Source organism: Triplophysa rosa, linkage group LG3 (assembly GCF_024868665.1).
Source record: "Triplophysa rosa linkage group LG3, Trosa_1v2, whole genome shotgun sequence".
Classification (NCBI taxonomy): Eukaryota; Metazoa; Chordata; class Actinopteri; order Cypriniformes; family Nemacheilidae; genus Triplophysa; species Triplophysa rosa.
The window spans coordinates 10,743,116-10,768,732 of NC_079892.1; the positions used below are offsets into that span (position 1 = coordinate 10,743,116).

Below are 25,617 nucleotides of genomic sequence, written 5' to 3' on the forward strand. Positions count from 1 at the left end.
CGTGTTAAGTTCTCTTTCGCGCTTGAATGGATAAAACCACACAAGATTATGTCAGAAAGCCCGTTTTGTCTATTTTTTTCTTAAGCACAGACTTCAAAGTGTAAAATAAAATCTTAAATGAATGCAAAGAGTTGTGAAAATGGGAGTGCGGTGACGGTCAGATCTGCGTACTGAGAAAGCTCTTAAAGGGGCCACGTTCTTAAACGTGCTGCTGTGACTCCTGTCACTAATATTAATCAAAGAACAAAATCAAAGAAGAAATCAATGTGATTTTATAGCTTTAATGAGAATTCTTCTGCATTTAATTTATAATTTAGCATTAAAGACTGTAAAGTGTCCTTTAATTTCCTACATGAGCTCTCAATTATACTGTTGAATGGCTATAATTAATGTTAAAATAATCAATTTAATAGAGACATCAGTTACAATACTAATATCAAAATGTTAGCTTTCATAAAATGATGCTGTTAAAGAAATATGTTGTTTCTACATCAATTTGAAGATTAAATGTGAAATTATTAAAATGTAAAAGTATATTTTAAAATATAATTGTTGTGTGCTATTAATCGTGATTAATCATAGAAAAAATGTGTGATTAATCCGATTAATTTTTTTAATCGATTGACAGCACTAGTTTAAAGTAACACGAGGGTCAATAAATATCCACAGACTTTCCATTTTGGGCATGCTTTAAAGAAATAGTTCACACAGAAATGAACATTCTGTCTTCATTTACTCACCCTCAAGTTGTTTCAAACCTGTATGACTTTGTTCTGTTGAACACAAAAGAAGATATTTTAAAGAATGTGAGAAACTGTACAGTTCTGGGGCTCCATTGACTACTATAGTAGATTTTTTCCTATTATAGTGGTCAATAGTGCCCCAGAACTGTTTGATTACAAACAATATGTTTTGTGTGTGTTCTTCAGAGCAGCGAAAGTCATACAGGTTTGAAACAACTTGAGAGTGAGTAAATGAAGACAGAATTTTCATTTTTGAGTGCGTACACAAGTGAAAACTTCTAAATATTAGATTTAATAGAATCTTTCATACAGACCAAAGGACTTTTGTGACAAACAGCTATGTTCACTTAAAGAACAGAAGCCTCTGTAGTCTGTTCTAGCTATAAAGTGGCTTCCCAAATGTTCCGAAAGTATCTCTAATTCAAAAGAATGATTTCTCTGAAAATCGCAGTCTTTTGCATGGTTTATTCAACAAAATTACGACTGAATAATTCACATACAGAAGTTTTACACGATAATTATAGTTCTCATTATTCTAGCAGTGCATAATTGTCTCTGCACTTTCACAGTTATTGCCACTGTAAATCACATAATAAAGATGGTTTGTGAAGAAGCATAATTCTTAAGGTGGAGGCTGCCAGATGAGCTTATTATTTCTTTTCGTCTGTTACTTAACTCTGCAAAAAACCTACCTGTGTGTGTCTTTATAACTGTTTATACAAACTGCCTCACCAACATTTTTTTTCAATTATTGTATAAACAATCTATTTAACATAAACCCATGGGAAGAAAAACTGACAAACTGTGATAGGTTGCTTTACATGTCGATCATTCATCTCATCTCATGTCTAAGCAGACAGGTCTCGGTCAGAACAAGCTGCAATGTGGAGCACACCATATGCTGTTTAGACAAAGGTCCCTTTCCAGAAGACAAGACGTGTGTCTTCTGTCTGTGTGTGTGTGTGTGTGTGTGTGTGTGTGTGTGTGCATGTGTGTGCGTGTGTGTGTGTGTGTGCGCGTGAACGCGTCTGCTCATGCACCAGACCGGAGAGGACGCTAATGATGGCGCAAGGACATTTCATCAGCACCATCTTAAACATCAGCAGTCAGTCTCCATCAGTAGCGTTCATATCTGCCAGAACCAGATGACCTCCATGTCTGTCCTGCCCCATGAATCAAAGCCCTCATTTCATGCTGACACACTGCACTTGTCTGCCACTGCGTGAATAGGAAGTGATGAGACACGGAGAAAGTAGAAAGTGACGGATAACCGGCGTAAGCTCGCGCAAGGCTGTACCACTTCACAGAGTGGCATGGCTGGCTTACCCTTACTGGTGCCAAGAAGGTTTTGGGGAAGTTATCGGTTGCCATTTATATCAGTGGGAATGTTCATCAAAAATGATAATGCCTGTCCACTGTCAAAATATAATAATATTTTCACAATTTATATTTTCCTTTCAAAAATGAACCTTTTAATACCCATCGAATTGAGAAAGATGCTTGCCAAACGGTGTATCTATGGCGTCCTTCAGTAGGATATGTAAACCAGACAAACCTTGACCCCTTGCGCACTTCCCAAGTGGTCCGGACCTCCTTCGACCACACAACCTGTCCGTGCCCACGCAAGCACACCTGTCCACTGCCACTCACGGAATAATCCACTTTAGCAGATGGAGCTCCGTATTCCAACCGCAACAGCAATAAGCTTTGTGTGCATGACACATGTCACTCGCTGATGTTTTTCCTGGCTGACGTCTCTTCACAACAAGGCCTTTGAGGTTCAGAGGGGCGCACAAAGAACCAGGGCAGCCGGAGAGGAGCTGACGAAGCCGAGGAAGCGTGGCGGGCACAAAGCATACCAGCCACAGAGGGGAAGAGACAGATTAAGCGACTACAAAGAAACTAAAAGGGGGCCGAGGACACATCCTTGCTTGACCACTTCTGTAACAAGCCCATGCCAGACCCCAGCCCGGTCAAAGAGAACAGAAAAGTAACCATCACGACAAACCTCTTCCATTCAGGCACACTCAACTAAAGGAGGTGATGAGAGAGCAAAAAAACCCCTTCAATTTACACAATTTATGCAAAGACGTGCATTCACTAAGGCCCATTTGCAATTTGGCTAAATGTCTGACCGTAATGCTTTGGCTGAAAAATGAGGAGCTGTCATATTGTGTAGATGGAAGAAAAAGTATAGAGGGGAAGAGAAGAAAAGGATAAAAATCATGCTGTCCTGGTTTATGACAAATAGATGTCTCTATTGATTTCCTTTTTACTGAAGCGGCCCATCCTTCTCTGTTGTGAATATACTGACCTATTTCTGATAAATAATGGCAGGCTATTATGGATTAAAGCAAAGTGTCCAAAAGGAAAATATTCTTTCTATGGCACAAACAAATGGAAAAAAGATGAAACATAATCTATTGTTAGAATTGGAGAGTGTCAATTTGAATGCACTGCCTTTTTTTCGCCGAGTGTCTCTTGTTGTCTGAGGCTGAAAAACTCGAGTTTCTGAGGCATGCTGAGAGCGAAATCGCTTCGTCAGAAAGCGCACTCCTGGGATACGCCGTCCATTCAAAACGGTCTCTCCTGACGTGCTTGTGTTCACTTCATTTACCAAGCACTTAGCAAACTGCCGTGACAAAAAAATATAGCATGACGCACTGTGGCTGTTACTTCTCCTTATAGGTGACATATAACAAATCTTATATGTCGCCATTTGTCAGACTTTAGAAAAACAACATGTTGAAGGTCAAAGCAAGATGACTTGTAGCGTCTCTTTTTACCCAAGTCGCTCTTAAATCTCATGACTAAACTTTTCAAACCTTCATCTGGTGAACAGACACAGTTCGGGCATGAAATCTTCGTATGTGGTCTTCTCTGCGAGAATGCGAAACAAGCCAAGATGATTACATGTATTTAAACAAAAAGCTTTTCAAAGGCAATACCGTACAGCTAGCGTTTATGTTTTAGCAGGGAAGTGAAATATGTCGGACCACTGCTGGGATATATTATTGGCAGCGTATGGAATGATTATGTTTAATAAATCCCTGCAGTGTTAGATTAGCCGTGGACGGCTCTCGTCCAAGATCCAGCAAGCCGCGATTTATAAAGAGTGATTCATAAAAAACGCCATAAAACACGAAAGAAAAGGAAGTTGAGAAAACCACGTTTATTTAATCATGAATGAGAATTGTTTATGCTTTGCGCAGTTGGCTGTTCGCTCGGGGTGGCAACATAACTGCTCATTCAAGTTTTTTAAACTTTGTTAATATTTCAACAAGGTCGGCCGTAACGTCTTAATCATTTGATTGAGATTAGCAAGGTTGATTCTCTGCGACTCTCCCAGCGCCGTACGGGGCGGTAAACAAATGAACTAGCAGGTGTTACACTATACTTCTCAATAAGCACTGACACAGCCTGTCCTCTCTATGGAGACAGATAAGCTTTCTCTCCAGCCCTCTCCCTCTCATTCCTTATCCATTCTCCTCTTCTATTTCTCCAAACTCTATTTCAATCAATCTGTCTCTCTCGCACCCTCTCTCTCTCAAAGGCGGTGAATCAACGACTCGGCGTCCCTGTGGTCATGACTACCCTGAGCAGGACTCAGACGGGCTCCTCTGATGCTCCACTACAGCTGTCGCTCTCTCTGCGCGGCCCTAAACAAGCAAATACTTAATTTGCTCAATACCTGTCATCCATGACTAACAGCAGCACGGCAGAACAATGTTTTAGGAGAGAATAATTCTCGATGGAATAACAAACCACAGCGTAATACGCAGCCCATTTATCTTCGGCGCTTCATACCACGAGCTTCTGACAAGTTTGGAATATCACATAAATCTAGGCAGATTTCCATATGCGCCCGAGTAAATTGTGTGTTTGTTCGCCAGGACATGAGACGTTTACATGAGATGGTCTGTCACCCTAAAGTGTTTTGTGAATTGAAGGGTACAGTAATCGCTAGTTTAGTCCTAATAGTTGACAAAACTAACTTTTAGCGGATATACACAATTAATATGCACTGTTTTTCTTTCTGGAATATGGACCCAAAATATTAATGACTCATCTTGCACTGAAGGGTTTGTGCAAATTTTCGTCCAATGAAATGTTCCCTGTAATACCACTTGCCTTAAAATTGCAACAGTTTGCAACCAACCATTGGATGACTGCTGTAATGTAAACTGAAGACTTTTTAAACCAAAAAGGATGCCCAAATGAAACCAATGGAGAAAGTCTTAACACATAAAGAAAACAGAGATGGTTAAGCAATTGCATGGGGTCTTTGACTTTATGCTTTCACGATATCAGATTTTCCCTATACCATTATTGCGGCCAAAGGTTTTCCACTGGTGATATTATTGTGATTATTATTGTGATACTAATTGAAATGTTTATAAAAATAAATAAATAAGGCAAGAGTTTGTAATCATTGTGGTTCTTAAGGCAAACTTTAAGGGGTGTTGGATTATTTACAAAATTACGATATGTGTGAAATTAACACGCACATGTAAATATATATACATAGCGGATTAACCATATGGGCAATTGGGCAAGTGCCCAGGGGCACCAAGACTTTAGGGGCACCAAATAAACGAGCAATACAAAATACAATTTTATAAATGTACATAAGCAATTGTTTTTTAAGACTTTAATCATGCAATCTGCGCTAAATAGGCGTGGCACTGTGTGCGTAGAATACCTCCAACTTTCAGATAAAAATGGTTCTGTCCCCCGCACTTTTTCGACAGACCTCCGTGTAACCGGTCCTACTCGCCCCGCTCTGCACGGGCCTCGAACCGGCTTCAGTCCGGATGGGAGACGGGTGCTCTAACGAGGAGGCTAAAGACCGCAGTCTCTATCGTCTGTCGCTAGAGCTTCTCTGTTGGTCGGGGAGTGAGGTTTACACATTGCACAGCTCTTCACTAGCTGGCCTCCGTTACACTCACCCCCCTAAACCTCACTCCCATCCGTGTCACGGCACCAATGTAACCGGTCCTACTCGCCCCGCTCTGCACGGGCCTCGAACCGGCGTCAGTCCGGATGGGAGACGGGCGCTCTAACGAGGAGGCTAAAGACTGCAGTCTCTAGCGTCTGTCGCTAGAGCATCTCTGTTGGTCGGGGAGTGAGGTTTACACACTGCACAGCTCTTCACTAGCTGGCCTCCGTTACATCCGCCTACATTCCCGCCCATGTTATCTGGTTTGTTACATAGATTTGAGTGAACTAACATTGAGCCAATCACAAGTGAGTGTTATGAGGCGAGTCTTCTTTCGTGTACACTTTAAGCTTCAAACAGACGGAAACGGGAACGGTGCAAAGCGCATTGTTGTAGTGGCAACTAAAAACGCGGGAATTAGCACTGATTAATAAAGGTAAATACATAGCATGTGTAATATATAAGCTGGTATAGTGCCGATAACGTATGCTAATAGTACGTGGAGGTAAGGGCACTATTTAAGGTCTAAACCTGCGTTTTAAAGTGAAAGTGAAGAACTGTGTGTGTCATCACTATAGCAATTAATTTGTGTACTTTTTAGTGGACTTTTATCGCAGTACTTATGTGATCGTTTAGGAGTCTGTAAGAAGAATAGACACATACTGTGTTTAAAAAGAGCGTTTGAATAGCTGCATTGAAACCCGTCTGTTTATTAATGTGTAATTCTTGTAAAATAGTATATTGTAAATTGCTGAGTTTTATTCTTATAAAATCTTTTAATATATAAATCTTTTAATGAGCAGATTCTTGCGTGTGGGTAGGTGGGTGGATGGGGGCACCATGAGGTCTTAATACGCTTATGTATATATATATATATATATATATATACAGTATATGTATATATGTATGTGTGTACACATATACACATACACATATATATACAGTATACTGTATATATATCTTTTTTTAAGGAGTAGTTCACTTCAAAATTTTCCCCCATTGACTTTCCATAGTAGGAATAAAAATACCTGTAAAAAGTGAATGGGGGAAATTTTTTGAAGTGAACTACTCCTTTAAATGCACACCAATAATCAAGCAGTCAATCTGTTGACTTTTTTGCAAGTTGGAACGACTTGGCAAGACAGACATTACTCTGATACAACCATTTGAGATCAGAGCTGGGAAATACAGAGACAAGTACAAGTCTGGTCTATCGCCTGTAATCACCCACTGCAGCTTATCAGCACGTCCTGTCATCCTCTTACACGTTACAACTCATCTCAAGAGTTACTGAACTCTTAGTATGAATCCTGGACACAAATCACATATTCTAAAATGTGAAGCGTTTAGCTCTTCACAAACGTAATTATAATGACGTGGCAAAAACTGTGTCCAATAATATTGCTGATTACTGCTCATGTTTTGGCGAGAGAACGTGACAAAACTTGCATTAAATGCTAGCTCTGCACGGTTTGTGCTACAAAAATGTCTTGAAATATAAACCGTGTGGCTTGTTGAGGACAGCTGTACTCTTCTAAGTGAATTACGAACTGAACCTGCTGAAAGACACATTGGGCGAATAAAAAACAGTTTAGACTTGAATTGAATCAGGAATCTAAAAAGAAGCATCGCCCAAGAAAAGCACCCCTCAAAAAACTGAGCTAATTTCAACCAAACATACTTCTGCACTAACAAATCCTATGGATCTTTTATGGGACGTATTACTTTTTTTTCTTTAAAGGGTTGGTGCAACGGTGTGTCACGCATTGTGACTTCTTTACAATGTTAAACGTGCTGTCTTCATGAGTTGGGCGTATTACGTAGTATTTCTGTGCTCGATACACTCCCCCAGCGATCGTACAAGTTTCGGAAAGTTTTTTTCGAACATATAAAACTGTTTCGTAACAATTTTTCTTAGTCCCTTATTGGACAATTCTCCCGGAAAAGCACACGGCACGCCCACGTGGCAGCAAGAAGAGCAGGAGAAGGAGCATGCGCAGACGTCACTTTCACTTGTGTGCAGGAGAGAGAGAGAGAGAGAGAGCATACGTTCGCGAAGTTCAGGTGTTTGTTAGTTCACTGCATTTGGGTGATGAATGTTATATAAACGGTGGATATAACGCTGGATTTGGAGATCGTTTGAAACTGATATATGGAGCCGTCTTAGCGCTAAAAGATGCCAGACATGAACTAGTGTTGGACAATAATCTCTATAGTCAGATCGTTCTATCGCCAGCCTGTGGATCGTCGATACACGATAGTATCGAGGGGCGGAGCAATTACGCATCTATCTATGACAAGCTGGATTTGTGGACAAAAACAGAATCTTATGTGTCTAGAAAATGCTCATGTGTGACTGCAATTAGCATTCTATCAGAGTTTAAGTTCAGTGCAGTTGGCAACATTATTACTTGCCACCACAACCTTTTAAACGAGAGAAAGTAAACTATTGCTACAATTCAATATCATTCATCCAAATGCATCATTGATGCCCGCGTGCGCTGGTAATACTTGATTGCCAAACAGGAAAAATTTGTGCGCTGGTTTTAAACCCTCTTGCGCATAGCAATTCCTGCGAGGAAAAGCCCGAGCCGCACGCATCACAAGCTCTCTCGTGCACTGAAAACTCAAACCCCGCACATTATAAACTCTCTCTGGCACGAGGAAAAGCCTAAACCGCTTGCATTGCAAGCTCTCTTGCATGAAGAAATGCGCAATGAGCGTCTATAATATTGATTTGCAACATATATTGGCAAACAGCCAACTATCGTCTAGGGAATTAGCTATCGCCGATAGGTCTGAGGATCTTCGATACACGATAGTATCGTCAATCGGAATAACCCTAACATGAACCGAGTGAAACTGATGTCTATGTTTTGTTGGCAATAGATGCGCACGTGCTTTAGTTCAGCCAAACCCCCAACCCCCCCCCCCCCCCCGCATGCGCCGTATGCTTTCGGAAATAATCATACAGCTGTATCTATCTTTTATAAATGTGATCAAACTAAATACTCTTCTAAGATACGAAGTATGCAACACTACTCTATAGGTACTCAAGATTAATATGAGATTGGCAGAAACCACGTGTGTTAGGGCCGCTTTAAATACATTGGAACATGAATGAGTTTTTTACATGAGACCTGTAAGTATTTAATTACTGCTCATGCTTGTAATTCCTCTCACACAGCCATTAAACAGCACTGTTGATCTAAGGAAAAGAGTTTGTTGCCAGAATCAACCGCAGGGCCTTGCAGTAGCACTATATAAAAAGGCTGGTCATAAAACTGTCAAGTTCAAACGTAAAGTAGAAGCATACGTGAAGCCGAGCTGTAAAACTGAGCCCGCGGGGAGACTTTAAGAGTCTGTGTTTATGCCAGATTCTCAAATGATGTAAAACACAGTGACTTAGTCAATTCTAGTCATACAAACAAAGCTCAAGAGATCTGTTGACTTGTGTTGTGAATTTTGTGTTTCTATACAATTATTTTACTAGTCTTTTTTAAATAACATATTAGTAGAAAAGAATACACTGACGCAAACACATTCTTTCTATTGTGGCAATGGCGATTGAGCAAAATTTCAGCCACACTGATTAAAGAACTAGTTCTCTCGAAAATGAAAATTTTCTCACAATTTATTCACTCTCATGTCATCCTTTCTATCTTCAGTCGAACACAAACAAATTCAAATACAGGAGCATTTAAATAAATCTCATTGGTTCTCGGTTCTGTCATTTTGATGAAACACGCATATGGCGACCAATCACAAGACACACGAGAACCAATGATATTTGACATGCCTCCATATTTAATTTTAGCGATCCGATATGCTTGTTTACATTTCACATTTCAGTTTCTCAAAATATGAATCATTTCCTCTCATAAACGTATCTTTTAGCTTCAGAAGACATTTATTAACCCGCTGCAGTCATTTGGGTTAGTTTAATGATGGATTATGTATGTGTCTCATATAAAACACCATGACTGTATTTGAATATAAAACAAAAAGATATACATATATTTTTTTTACATACAAATATAATATATAATATAACATAATACAATACAATAGTATAAAATACATCTGGGATGGAATGAGGGTAAGAGAATTTTTATTTTGGCTTAACTACCCCTTTAATCTAACAATCTAATGGTAGTGTTTAACGTGTTGACAAAATGTTTATATGCTCTCCTACTTGTAAGTCGCTTTGCATAAAAGCGTCTGCCAAATGAATAAATGTAATAATTTAAGATTCTAACCACAATATATTGTAGGTGTCTTCCCAATTACATTTTATTATTATCCTATCCAACTAAAAACTGTGTTCATCTACCAATTAATTCAACATTCAACACTTTGTCTCTAAGGTCTTGGACTGGTCAGAAAAGACGGTCATAATGGTAAGTCATAAAAAGACAACTGAAGTATCTATTCTCTTCCAGAAAGTGCTGGGGCTTATTAAGGGCTGAGCATGCAGCCGGGGGAGGCCGAGAGGGAGCCAGTAAGTGACTGCTAGCCAACAGCTGCCCTGTAATTTATATTGATGAGGGGACCGGCGGCCCTCTTCCATGGTTTTGATGGTTCAGGCAGGAGTAGAGAGATGGGGTTGATGAGTCTGTGTGGTGTCTGTGTGCGTGTGGGTAGGTGAGGATCTGTAGAGAGAGTGTGGGGGGAAGATTGCTGGGGTGGGGCAATTAGTGATGCACCAGTATAAAAATTCTTGGCCAAAACTGAAACCTGTTTTTTGGGGGGGGCCACATGGGGCCGAAAATGCAAACATAAAAACCTCCTTTCTTTGGAATAAGTACTTTTAATGCTTCATTTGTATTTATTTATTATTTAAATAAGTGGTTCTCAAACTGGGGGGGGGGGCCCAAGATGGATCTAGGGGGACACCGGTTTTGTGGCATTTTATGAAATATAGAAATTTATCCTAAATTTTATGCAGTCGAACATCAGAAAAATAAGACAACCAACCAAAAGAACCGATGTTCCAGCATTGTTTGACTGAATATGTTTTTGGTTTAATCAAAATTCAAAGTTTAAGATTTAAAGACTTTATATGGGGGGGGGGGGGATGGGCGCAAAGCAATGCACCCTACACAAAGGGGACCTTACAATGAAAAAGTTTGAAAACCACCGATTTAAATGACCTTATTTACTTCAGTTGTCTCAACTAAAATTGCATGCGCTGTAAATTCCTAGCACACATCTTGTACTGAGCAGGTGTGCATGTCTAATTCTCACAAGATATCATCATGAACAATTAACCCTATCAGTTTCATCATCATGTTGCTTTTCTCCATGTTAAACGTTCTGTTATCTGATACAGCGGAGTTTCAGTTCATACTTTTTGCAAAGATTTTCAGCCTCAAACCCAAAGTGATACAGCTTTTCAGCTGCAAATTTAAGTGCATGCTTATGGATAATGTGTGAAAATGTTTGTGGGTCGTAATGCGTGTGTAAGCACGAGCAACATCCCGCTTCATTTCAGTTGCTGCAATCTTCACGATGTCAGCCAAAAAAAAGAGTTGCTTTAGTGTTGTAGGTTTACAATTTTAATAAAAATTAGCAAGGCTAATTTTTTTTTAATAATGTGCAGTGGTGAATAATGCATACAAAGAATAGGAATATGTATTACCAACGTAAATCTGCGGCGACTCTTGATTATTCAACCAGCAAAATTCATTAGCAAAATAACATAAAAGCAATAACGAGCAATAAAAAAGTCTGGCAGGACACCTCCTCTATCCATTATCCATCTTTTGAACCCCTCTCCCTCATCTTTTGAACAGCACCCCTCTGACCCGGTCCCTCACCCCCGCGTGTCGTCTCCACAGTTAAATCTCCTGCTCTTTCACTCCAACGTTCCTTCTCTCTTTCATTCTGACACGCATCATTAGCATTTCTTTCGTTGAGATTAAATAGTGAAGTCCGGCCTGCGTCCGCGGCTTTGAACCCTCTCACTTGAAACGTTCTTTGATTTCGCCATATTCTGTTAAGGAGAAGCGATCAGCGGCGTAATTAAGATAGCAGAGGAACCCTGAAAGACGGGATGAAAGGCCGGAGATCCACCTTTACACTCGCTGAATGGAGAAGACAGCTACAATCAGCTAATTCTGAAGCCTTTCAAAAAGTCAAGTGAACGTAGACACATGAAAGAGTGTCGGTATTTTCATATAAAATAACAAGATGATCTCTGATTGGCAAACGTTACAGACCAAAACTTAAAGGGACAGGGCACTCAAAAATGAAAAATGTGTCATTATAATCATTTCAAATCTGTATGAATTTGTGAATAAATTTGTATTAGATTGGGTAAACTATCTCTTTATAACAACAACCTCTCGCGAATTCAAGTGTCTTTTCAATCATTGACAAAAGTATGACTTTTAAAGACATCTGTCCATGTTCAAGGTGTGAAAATGAAGCAAACTACCACCTCAACAAAAGATGCAACTGAGATGAAGTCACATGATAAACGTAATCTGAAGGATGCACTCAAAAAGTCTCAAGAGGTCACGTAGTCAACTTGCCAATGATTCTACAAGATTCCCCTCACAGCTGATCTTTATCTCTATTACAGACCTAGCAAAAGGAACATCTTTAACCTCACCGCATCCTTGTTTTCAAAGTGCAAGCAGAGCACGTTCTTTGCTTTATCTATGTTAAAATACAACCAGTACGTTCAACAAGCTGTTACTGATCAGAAATTGAAAGTGAACTTCAAATATTAAAAAACCCTTGCAAAATAAAAAACGTAACAAAACAAAATATAATATTTCACCTAAAACAAAACAACATAAAACTTCAGCTAAAAAACAAGTAAAACAACAAAATTATATTTAATATTCCACCCAAAAGCAAAGCAAAAAACGTAATGCTTCAAAAAACGACAACAACGCAACAAAACAACATTCACCCAAATACATGATGCAACAAAACAACAAAGTACTCTTTCTAAAAACAAACAATGTCACAAAGCACACTGTAATATCCACCTAATAACAGACACCGCAAAAATAAATACAAATATATTATTATTAGGCTATTACTCCACCTAAAAACTAAAAATCATTTGCTATCTACAATGATTTATTTAAAACCTAAAATAATGTATTAAATATCAACTAATATAATAGAAAAATAATAACTTGTACATAAATAAAATATAAAGTTTCAATAAATATATATTTTTGAAATTCAAAATATTGCACCCACAAAGTCTTTAGGCTTAAAATTGTTTTGTTTCTGATTACGTTGATCAAAACAAACTGCAATGCGATTATACAATGTTTAAGCCGTAATACTCCGGAACCCTGTGTCACAGGATGAACAATACGCATAATAGCTAAAAAAAAAAACATTTACTCACATGTGTGTGTCTTCTTTGTTACTGAAATACCTGCAAGAGAGAAACGCAACAGGTTAAAAAAGAATTTTAAACCCTCACAGACACAAACGTATAATTTAGGAACTAGCACAGTCAAGTAATTTCATGCACTATACTATTAAAATCTATGTAAAATCAAAGAGGACTGGAACAGAAACGTATTGGCACAGAGACCCTGTACGCTGTGACATTGAGCCAAGGCCAGAAGCTAGCTTTGACTGTGCTAATGCTTCCTAGCGCCGCCACAGGCTGTGCCTAAGCAAGGTCAGGCGGGTCAGCAAGTTGCCATCACACCGAACCAGCCGGTTGCCTCGCTGTCACAAGTGACCTCCACGTAATGTAAATGAACAGGAAATCACATACAGAATGCAAAGCAGACCCATAAACATGTTCGCATCTGTTGGCGTAGCCCAGAAGCGCCGCGCATCTTTATGCGTGACCTTATAAAGCGTGACTAATGCCACAGTGTCATGGATGAATGTGCCTACGCATGCGTGCGCGTGCCGCTGAAACCGAGGGTCCCATGTGGACCGGGCACACTCATGCTCTACGGGCTAGCGTGCGCTAACAGATCCCACTCGTCATGCGGAAGCAATGACTAATTTTTCTACAGCTTGCGTTTGAAACTCAAGGGACGTCGAGCTGACATGATTCAATAATTACGCAGAAAATAAAAAGAAGGCTGGCCAGCAATAATAATGCTTTAGATAAAAGGGGGGATTTTATATTATTTGTAAATTATAATGTCCTGGAACAAGTGCGGGTGATGAACCGGGTAATCATAAAATCATAAAACATTTCAGTCGACTGACCCTAAACATTTCAATGGTAGTGCACATATACAGTACATTTCAAGCATTGGGCATATGCTTTTATCCAGAACAGCATTTAAAGGGACAGTAGACCCAAAAATGAAAATTCGGTAACACTTTAGTATAGGGACCAATTCTCACTATTAACTAGTTGCTTATTAGATGCCTATTTTCAGCATATTGGCTGTTTATTAGTACTTATAAAGCACATATTCAACATGACCATATTCTACTTCCCTAATCCTACCTAATACCTAAACCTAACAACTACCTTACTAACTGTTAATAAGCAACAAATTAGTAGTTTACTGAGGCAAAAGTCATAGTTAATGGTTTATTAATACCGAGAATTGAACCTTAAAATAAAGTGTGACCGAAAAATTCTATCATTTATTAACTTTATATATATCTTTCTTCTGCAGAACACAACAGAAGATATTTTGAAGAATGTTGGTAACCAAATAACATTAGACCCCATTGACTTCCATTGTATGGACACAAAAGCACGAAGACATTTTTCACAATATCTTCTTTGATGTGTCACAGAAGAAAAAGTCACAAACTATCGCTTAGGGTTCACAGTTTGCCCACAGTATTATATAAAGAAACAAACAAGCAATAACTTAGACGTGCAATCAAATCACAAAACATTTAACACCGGGTTAACTGCAGTTATTGGAAATGACGTCAACCTGTGGCTAATACTGTAGTGACATGTAATGGCCTTATTCTAGAAACCAGTGAACTTTACAACATTAAGAGAACATTTCTGATCTACCGGTGTGGAATTATAACTGAGAGGGTCCCAGGGAATAAGCCATTTATCCAATCCATGTTATTTGAGCCAGTTTCTTTCCTGGTGGGCCCTCAGGTTTTACAAAATGGAGAAAGTGATGGCTGTTGTTTCACTGACTTCCTTGGTTTAATGTCTGGAAAAAGGACAAGATACTGATGCCAGGGTTTCACTGTCGAGCTGTTTTGCTATAGCTAATACATAAAGCAAGATGGTCTATTCAAAGTAAAAAAGTCAATATGAACGATCAACAAGTTTCACTTGTGTTATGCACTGTTTTTCCAAGCAAAACCAGACACTCAGTGAGGAAAAAAATATTTTTTTTACTAAAAAGTGGCCATCCCATTTCACAATAGAATAAAAGAAAAGTGTCAAAGTGTATATACTGTATATATATATATATATATATATATCAATGGGTCTTTTACTTTATTTCTTATATACTGATCAAATAACTTGTAATAACTATAATTTGAATGACAGTTTTAAAAGGTTCGGTTGTTATGAATAAAAAAAGTGATCGCGTAGATGTGTCAAGTGTGCACACGCAACATATTCACACACATACACAAATTCTATAACTTGACCGGTAGATAAGTATCGCTGCTCCACTACAGAGAGCGGGAGATGATAAGAACAAAAAGAAGATGAAAAAAAAACACGATTTTATTCAATTATAATTATTATATACGCACAAATTGTCATGTCACGTGACTAAACACGTGAGAAGTGCACTGTCCGGGTTCGCAGGATTACAAACTCACGCCTGACCTGAATTGATGTTTGTCTAAACGCATGCGTTTTATCACTGAGGAGCCATGCACATGTTTATTTTCACAGACGTCCTCATGAGAAACAATTACCGTCTGAATAGGGCTTAAGTCTGTATTTAGACTGATACTTGTACATTAGCAATCTTTAACAACACGATTTGACATCAGCTGTGCTGAGATAGCTTTGCAAACGCTGGTAAAAACATACATGAGAAGTGACACAAGCCACATGAAACATGTGACAAAATGCCACTCGAACATGTGACATGAATCGAAGCAGTTTGGGTTCAGTGGTTATCAGATACCTCAGTTCTAAGAACACTGCGTATATACAGTCAGCCTATACGTCTTCCGTCACTGTTATTAACACGTGCTTTGTGTTGCCCACGTGATCCTGGTTATGTTTCTCAGCAGTAGCCGATTTATCTGTCTTATATCAATCTCAAACAACAACAATCCTTCTATCAATGTCACTTTAAGATATGAAAACCAATCTTAACACAAAAAAATGCACTTGCACGGAAGTCATCACTGTCATAGACGGCTGAACGCGGTCAGAAAAATGGCCTGTTGCTAGGAGAGGGAGGCGAGGGGTGGGGAGAGAGCCCACTTCCTCCTCTAGGTGTCATTGATAGAGCTCTGATTGGTGGGTGCAGGGGGAAGGGGCCAGGGAACCAATGGGTGAACAGCGTTTGTAGCTAGAGGGGGTCTGGGTCTAGGCCCTGACACTAGTGAAGCCTGCCAGGTTATGTCTACTCCACTGGAAGATGGGGTGATGGGTCAAGTTTGGAGGTGAATCCATCCTTGACAGACGAAAAAAACTTGTCCGGTCTTCTTCAGAGGACAACGTCAGGACTGCTGTTCTCCTAAAACGTTGTTCCATGAAGAAGACCAACTTTTATGTTTCCACTTCATTTTAATCTTTAATTCAATCTTTTTTCATTTTCAATCTTTGGTTTATTTATACTGGCTTTTTTAATGTATTTTCTTTAAAAGTTTGCAGTTTGGGTCTATTACCAGATTACCATTAGAACTTTTTACTACGGTTTATGAAGAGATAACTCTGTTTTTATTAATTTTAATAATTCATGTTTTTATTGTTTTAACATATTTCGTTTGTGTTTCATTGTGATCGTTAGCTTTATTTTTATTTATTTATTATTACTTAATCAAAACAACCCAACTGCAGTTTGAGTGGTATTACTTGGATTGTACAATAAAAATTTTTTTTTGAACATTTATCTGTAATTGAAAATGAACTCTTCATATTCTTGTGTATGTGACAAATAAAATCTTGAATGAAAACGGCACGTGACGTAGAGTCCGACTCTCTTTACTTTCAACTCTCAGACAGACAATTTTCTTTAAAAATGTCTCTCGAGACTTCAGCATCCTGTTCCATTTCTTGTGCTACAACGGTTTATACATATAACCCCCCCCCAAGAAATGTGTCTAATTGGTGTCTGATGACCCTGAATCAGCCTACATACAACATAAACGACTTCCTTAAAATCAAGTTGTTCAGAGAACCCAATTTCTAGTCAATTTAAAAATGTGTAGGTTTCACATTCCAAGACAGACAAACAGCATGCTTTGCAGTTGTACAATTGTACAGTCCTCAAAATAAATGCACAAGAACCAATGCTTTCAGATGTGACATGTGTTCTGACACACAAAAAAATTATCATTTCATGATCATGGTCATTTCCCCTCTTTGCATCAGCCAAACAAACTAAAGGTCATATTCTGCAGGTGAGCCATGAAAAGCAGCAGATTTAGACGCACATTATTTTTACCCGTACATATTCTGTTATTGTTAGAAATACTGCAAACCAATTGTATGTGAAAACAAAACAAAACTCCACAAACATATTACTATACATTATAATATATATATTATACTGTAGTAACAGCCCGTCATGATAAGTTTGTGTTCCAGAAAGTATTCTCAACATGTCAAAACTGAACACAAAAGAAGATATTTTAAAGAAGTTTGTAACCAAACAACACTGAACCCCATTGACGTCCATTGTTTGGACACAAAACCATTGAGACATTTCTCAAAATATCTTCTTTTATGTTCCACAAAACAAAGTGTTATAGGTTTTAAATGACATGAGGGCAAATCAACGATATGGTTAAATTCACCTCCTTAAATTGGCAAGGTTTTTAATTTGTGGTTTGTAAACTACAGAGTAAACTTTATAGTTTAAATGCACATAGCAGTGAGATTTTGACAATAAAAAATATCATTACACAGTTAAAGGGGTCATATGGCGCGAACACGTGTTTTTCTGTGTCTTTGGTGTGTTATAAGTCGCCCATGCATGTATTAGACACGTAAAATTGCAAAAATGAAAGTGTCGGAACGAAAGATGCATTCTATCTAAAAGCGAATGCTCACCCAGACCTGCCTGAAACGCCTCGTGTAACCACACCCCCACAAATCTACGTCAGTTCGTGGTATGATTTGACTAAGACCGCCCAAATGTATACGCAAGTAAGGTGGGCGTACCTGTCAGTACAATTGAAGAGGAACCTGATGTTCCAAATATGGTAAGAGGCGTTACATTTCCATCACACACTTGCAGTATTCAACCAATCACTACGCACTAGTTTAACTGGCCAATCATAGCACACCTCGCTTTTCAGAGCCATGAGCTTTGTAAAAAATCTGCGCGTTTCAGGGGAGAGACAAACATGCACGGTATGTGGAAAATACAGCATTTTTTAACCTTAAATCGTGTAGACACATTGCATTACACCAAAAAAAGCGATAATATTCATTTTAGCCGTGTCATATGACCCCTTTAATAAAGTGACTAGCAATAAAGTACACTTAATAAATTCACTAGCCGACTGTTGTCATATTTGCTCACGAAAGACACGTTACTCTCTCATTTAGCTCAACATACTTTCAATAGAATAAAACAGAGACAACCAGACAAGTTCCACCGCTACCCGAGCAGTTTCACTAAAGCTCGCCTGCGTCTGGGTCCGCCAGGCAGGCCGTGGATCATAATTCCAGCTTCCTTAACGTCTGACAGCAAATTATTATCATGGATGGTTATTGTCACCGGGGCCTCTCCGGCAGGGTGCTTGACGCGCTGCGCCGGGGATCGGCACTCTGTGACATTCAAAGTTAGAGTCTCCTTCACGTAATGGAGCTGTCCCCTCACCGTGCTAATGGGAACGATCCATTTAACCTGTGGCAGAAGCACACAGACGAGGAAGTTCCTAATGCGGGGCCGGTCCCGCGGGGGGGCCCGCTCGATGTTCTCTCTCCCCCCACGGCTGCTGCCGGTCAGTCGGCTTGATTCATTGACTGCTGCTTCACACTTGTACTCATTCACTGTTCTGTCTGTAGAGACCGGTGAGGGGGGCAGTGGCTCTCTCAGCCATACAAGGACACGGGATGGTATAGACACCCCTGGAAATGTAACAGCTGAGTGGGGGGCGGGGGGGGTAAATGATGAAGATGGGTGGGTTGAGCTTGAGGGCTGGTGGGCCCAGTGCAATTTTGTGGTACGTTGGAAGAACCAACTCTCGGTTCTTGATAGTCATGCTAGAATGACAATATATAAACTAAGGGTGTCACAACATACCGGTATCCACAATAACCGTGATATTAAACCAGCACGGTTATTGATACCGTGTCGGTTCTACACATATTGTAATATCATAGGTTATTCAGCATTCATTCAAAATGGTTGAGCAAATAACAGACAAAGCAAAAAATAAACAAAATTAAAGATGGATTTTATTAAAACCATTATTTAGTTTCGTATAAAACATTTTGATTTTTTAATGGTTTTGGCAAGAAATGAAAACTAAAAGAAATAGTTTTCTACTGTATTATCGAAAAGCAGGACCAGAATTTAGATGCGTATCCTAAAGTGAGGAGAACAGGTGCTTTATTTAACATAGCTGTGTAATAGAATCAAAGAGCGGAGAGTCAGTTCTAGGTAGGCATCCTAAGATGATAAAAATAAATGTTGTTGAGTTAATGTAATTTTGCAATGTAATCGAATAACGGACGCTCTGTTTTTGGTAGGTATCCTAAGATCAGGATTTGTGCCGTTGGCTGGTTTGCATAATCCTTTTAGTGAATCATATGCTTCATTTGAATTCTTTTTATTTTCACGGCTTAGCGACTTAAAAAAGAAATCGTAGACAGTAGAGACTGGAATAAGAGAAAAGGGAATGGTAGGAAAAGCATAGATGATATGTGATAATCACTAGGCCACACTCAATATTGGACACTTGGTTTTCAGAAGGCATCCTCAAAAAACAACTAATTATAAAATCTTGAACTTGAATATTCTTTAATATAACCAAATAGTGATTATAGCAATTGACTGACTAATAACATCACATCGCATTTTGTTTTTTGGACAGTACCACACATGAGTTACTCAGAAAACATTTTTTAAAAGAGTCAATGCAATACAGAAATTCCCCCAGACTACAACTGTTCAGACCACCAGCCGCTGTGGGATCATCTGGCGACATTTTTATTTTCTGTTTGTGTTTGAGAAACAGCATCAACAAAAGACATGATTATACCTCTCCTCCCTCTGACATGAATCCTTTATTTTGACATTTAAATTATAGAAAACATGTTGATCTCACACCTTTAGCTGGTCAGAGAATATCATGCGGTGCACATTCTTTGGCAGATTACTCCTGCCTAGATAAAAAATTATATGGTAAAATCTTGTTTAAACATTCTTTGCGCTGTATGGATAGCTGTTTTAGACAAAATAAATAGGGAATGTTATGAAGGAAACCTATTGTGGAACGTCTTGACTATTATTGTATCTTGGAGGTTTTGCCACTTCTTGAATTTATAAGACTTTTATTTACAGAATTTACAGGAGAGAAAAGGGGAATGAGAGTGGGACTGTTTCACCACGGCTCGATGCGTCTTCAGAACATACACAGCTCACAGGGTCTATTACAATGTTAAAAAAAAATCAGAAATATCCCATGAGGTGCTGATTGAAATATGTTTTCCCCAAGATGTTCATACAGTCCTGATGTGAGGAACCTTTATTTTTAGTAGTGTTTTGACAAAAATACACCATTCAAATTCATAATGTGATTTTATTAACAATTTTAATTGTTCAACCACCATGAAACATTAAATTTTTTTCTTTAATAAAAGATCAAAACAAACAAACAATATATTATTTTTATAGTCTTCTTTGCTCATATTTACCAAAGGTGCCAAAAACTCAGACCAGAACTGTATACTCTACATCACCATGGCATGGATTACTATAATTTGCATTTAAAATGACAATAATCAATATCAGTCTAATAAGAGATTATTAAATGTGCATATTGAAGGATGAGTAATAAAAATAACTGCAGTGTGGCCATCCCTGTCATTAGCATTTTATGGAGCAGATCTGACTGAGGTTAATGTTGATTATAGAGTGAAAATCTTCAACTGCTCTATAAAAAACTACCACTGATCTCATCTTCACCCACAAGTCATATTATGAAATCCAGAAGAACCGTGCTACAGAGTCTAGCAGGTTATGATATCCTCCAATTGCACATAATTGTGTATTTTTATGCTATACATCGTAAAGTTGCACAGAGGATGTCATCCAAGTTTTGTTCCGTCAAAGTCATTCCGATGTTCTCTTGCGCTGACACACTTAGTCTTCTTATACTTCATAAACTTTCAAATGCAAAATGCAATGATTAAAAAAGCTTGACGATTTTCATCATCTCCCCTCCTAATATTCTAAAACACTTAAGGAACTCCGTGGAGAGGGCTTGGGTTCTCCAGGGAGGTTCAAGAGAAAAATGACTTGTTCTTCTCCAGGCGCTGTTATTTCTGGTCATTTCTAATTGGTTTTAACTAAAACCAAGCCGCCGTGGCCGGCTCCACAGGTTCCCACTGAACGATTCGCCATCTGACATCTCCGCAAATAGCAGATTTACATCCAAATGAGTTTTAGAGGACGTCGGAATTACATTGTCGTGGATGAAATGAGAACATGATGAGAAACCAATAAGATGTTTGTTGTGGGGACAATAACATGTACAATTCAGGACAATGATAAACATTGAAGATGTGAAATTATCTTACCTACCGTATAGGGAGGTTATGGACAAAAGTGATTATTTTAGCTTATTGTACCTTTACAATACGCAGCGGACCTAAATATTGGTGACACCTATTGCCCTGCCCACTGCTCCGGGTGTACGTGTGTTCACCACTTGCTGTGCGTGTGTTTGGATGGGTTAAAAGCAGAGGTCACATTTCGGGTATGGGTCACCATATCTGACTAATAGGTCACTTTCACTTTCACTTTTCACTTCACTTTCGCTTTTTAAGTCTAATCAAATTATAATTAATAAAAAATAATATTCGTCAAATAACTCAAGTTTGCAGTTAAGGTAGCGCAGAACTACTGAATAAAGAATGTACAAAGAGAAATGTATGACAAAACATAAAAAAACATATATATTTTTAATTGAATTCAATTGTTTTATTTAATTAATATTAATTAAAAACATAACACAAAATTATACAATACTTTTTTATAAAATTATAGTAATTTTTTGATAGTCCCTTAACATGAGGGGAAAAGTTTGCCGTCCATACCCAAATCTACACCCAGTGGCGTTGCTAGGCCCTTTTTAGGGGAGATAAAGCCCCCCTAAAGCTTTAGCTTAGCCCCCCTAAAATATTGTGAGTAATATTGTGATCTGTACAAGAATTCGAGATCGCTTTATAGTCCCCTTTAAAACTCTTATTATGAAAACAGATTCTTCAGTTCACAGCAGCACGTTGGAGTGAACGTCATAAGCAGAGTAACGTTACAAGGTGTGTGCATTAACATGACATCTGCATTTTTGCCATTCTTTGTTATAAATGCAGCTTAATATGGTGCGGGAGCTATACAAGTCCCTTTCCCATCCACTGTAAAAAAAGTTTTGTCTGCGTTCACCCCTCGTGAACTAACGTTAGTTGTTTACGTTAGCTCCAGCAAAATGAAAGCATCACTTCACACCAATGACGGCATACTTTAGAAAACGATCTTGATGATATTGTAGCGCACAGAAATGTGTCATTCATGATGATGTGCTGTTTAATTTTTCTGCACCTAAGTTACAGAGAGCTGACGGTAGTTTTGACAGCCCCGGAAAGACGTCGACGGGCAGATAGAGTAACTGTAGTTCTATGGAAGTAAATTAGAGACAAATGTGTTTGAAGCAAAAAGACGTCCTGAATAGCACTAACTGAAAAAAGATGCATTGTATTAACAGTGCTCGCATTTTAAGGTTCTGTAATTCAACATGGTTGCATATTTAAGCTTTGAATTTTTCAAATGGAAACATTTCACACACAGTTTCACCGTTTAAAAATTAAATGATCAAAATTCACCTTTTAAATTTCATTTAAAAAATTCAACTTGTTATAAAATACAAGCTTTAATATTCGACACACAATCAGTCCATATAATATATATAATTTCGGTTAAAAAATTCCTCTTCCACAAATTCAGTGGTTCAAATTCGACTTGAAATTCAAAGTTTCACATCCGGGAATCCCAGGAGAAGCAATAGAGCGCCGATTCCGCCAATGCATGATCTCTACCTGCTGCCTGACCGCTTCACCAGCAGGTGGTGCAAGTCGCTTCTGACGAAGACCAAAGCAAGATATGCAGATACTTTTTATATGTTTGCAGCACAGTCCACTCATCTGCTCGATTAAGTGAATTTATTTGATCTCATAGATCTCTTCTTATGCATCATCAAGAAAAAAAATATTGTTTCTTGTACTGGCAGCTTAGCTCACCACTATCAGCCCTGGAACGGTGCTGGAGCCCGGGGACAATTCCAGGTGGCCTGGAATCAGTGGACTATTCATACATTTATAATATTAATTTAATTATTTAAATATCCTACCCTATATACTAGTACTGCCTATCTATAGTAAGAGTTTATGTTTGTATTTGGCTTGCTATTTATACGCATTCATTACTTTTTACGTGCATATGATTACCCCCTTGGTTAAGATGGTGTGGGTTAAGTCAGTATGTACATAAAAAGTGCACGCAAAACACATGCATATTATATGCACGCAAAAGATCATTTCTGTAGCTCGCCAAATACAAACATAAAATCGTGCTTTTGATAAGCAGGATCTTAAGTCATCAAATAATGGTTTGAGTTTCGAGGATGAGAAAATTGTATATGTTACAGTGAATTACTGAATCATACTGTGTTTGAATAAAATAAGCTAATTGCATGAAGCTATTTGAATGACACATGCAATGGTATCTGATTAAATGTGCCAGAAAACAAGCCAACAAGATTTTAAAGCATTACATTAGTTACATAACACCATCACAATAAACTTAACATTTAAATTCAAATAAAACATTTTATTTCGGTTTAAAACTAAATAGGAAAAATTATTGTGTCATTTTGTGCTTTTTGCATTCATATTTAGGGCTCTTCCGCATTTCTGTATAGCCTACGGTCATTAAAAAGGTGTAGGCTATACTAATCATCTGGTCTGAAGATTAAGCAACATTAAGCGTTTTAGCACGGTACACCGGCCGTGATGGCGTGGTCCGTGGATGCTAAAGGACAGAGTAGGTTAAAGGCACTTAGCAAATCTTGCAAGCTTATAACGGTTTTGTTCCAACATGCCACCATACATGTTTTGGATATTCAGCTAAATGTTTAGCATAAGTTCAAAGAGGGTTAATTTGATCATTTAACTGAACTGTACACATGAGACACGTACATTACGTGCTTTCTCCAACGTGGTTTCAGTGTATTTCTGTCATTTAAAATGCATAAATTTAACAATATGTTGACTTACTATGTGAGCATATAGATTAAAAATTATTATACCAAATCGTAATTTCGTTTTGATATGTTATAGTATTGGGTAAGCTAATTAAAAAGAAAGGCTATAGTCTAATATAAAAGTATACGAAATACAATGCACCAAACAGCAACATCTACAGATAGTTGTGTATATATGCCACTCATATTGTTTTCTGAACAGTAATTAAATATATTTTTCACTGCTCTGCCATGCAAACTGACTTGCGTTGAGGTGTATGTTAGAGAGGTCCTCATGTGTCCCAGCGGCATTGGGTCTAAAACGTTGACTAAGTATGCCTTGGGCACAGTTCGTTTCCGATATGGCATCGGGTCTCTGGTTATTTATAATGAATGTGCTTTTACCAATCGCCCCTAAAGACACAAATTAATTACATTTTATGGTTAGGTAAACAACAAATATTTGTTACGCCAAACTTTACAAGACATAATTAGGTTAATATACCGTGAGTGATTGACATTTTAGCATTTAATGAACAGACAGCAACTCAAGCAATTAGCGTGTAGTCATACTCGCATGTTCGTGTGTGGCACATTATTGGGAAATGCAACCAGCATGCAACAAAAGTTTTTATCTTTGCGCATATAGATCCATAACGCCGTGAGGTATCTTGCTTGGCTGCAGTCTGCACAAGACGTTTCGGGTCTAGTCGGGTTCTAAAGAAAGTGCTGTCTATTTTTATCTGGTCTATTTTATCTGGCCTGCTCAAGAAGTTCGCTTGGCTAAAATATCAGTTTTTCTGTCTCGTATTAACAAACGAACGTTTCCACAATTCCACAACATCCAGCATTTTCTGAGAGTCTCAAATTAAAACAAGATCATGCGAGGAAAATAAAAAGAATGTTTATTGAGATTGCAGCTACGTCATATAAACAGAAGCACATGGGAGAGTACGCTTTAAAATCAGAGCATTTGTCAATAAGCTCCTAGTTGAGATCTCAGTTATTTGACCGCTTCAAACACAATACATGTCCTGTAAATGCTGATGATGCATAGTATTTATGTGAGCACGATGTGCTGAAGTAAAAAATAACGTAATTCCTTCGAGCCAGAGCAGGAAACCAAAAATTTCTGATGTTGATGATGCATAAGAAGAGATCTATGAGATCAAATAAATTCACTTAATCTAGCAGATGAGTGGACTGTGCTGTTATCATATAAAAAGTATCTGCATTTCTTGCTTTGGTCTTCGTCAGAAGCGACTTGCACCACCTGCTGGTGAAGCTGTCAGGCAGCAGGTAGAGATCATGCATTGGCGGAATCGGCGCTCTATTGCTTCT

The 25,617-nt window shown here is 38.4% G+C and overlaps 1 protein-coding gene across 1 annotated transcript in view; it reads right to left on the reverse strand.

Moving 5' to 3' along the window:
- The window catches only part of roraa (RAR-related orphan receptor A, paralog a), a 277,550-nt gene that overhangs the window by 71,682 nt on the left and 180,251 nt on the right, over positions 1–25,617 (reverse strand). Inside the window, exon 2 of the mRNA XM_057329380.1 lies at positions 13,058–13,087. Coding sequence (XP_057185363.1) covers positions 13,058–13,087 — 30 coding nt within the window. The remainder of the gene's footprint in view (positions 1–13,057; positions 13,088–25,617) is intronic.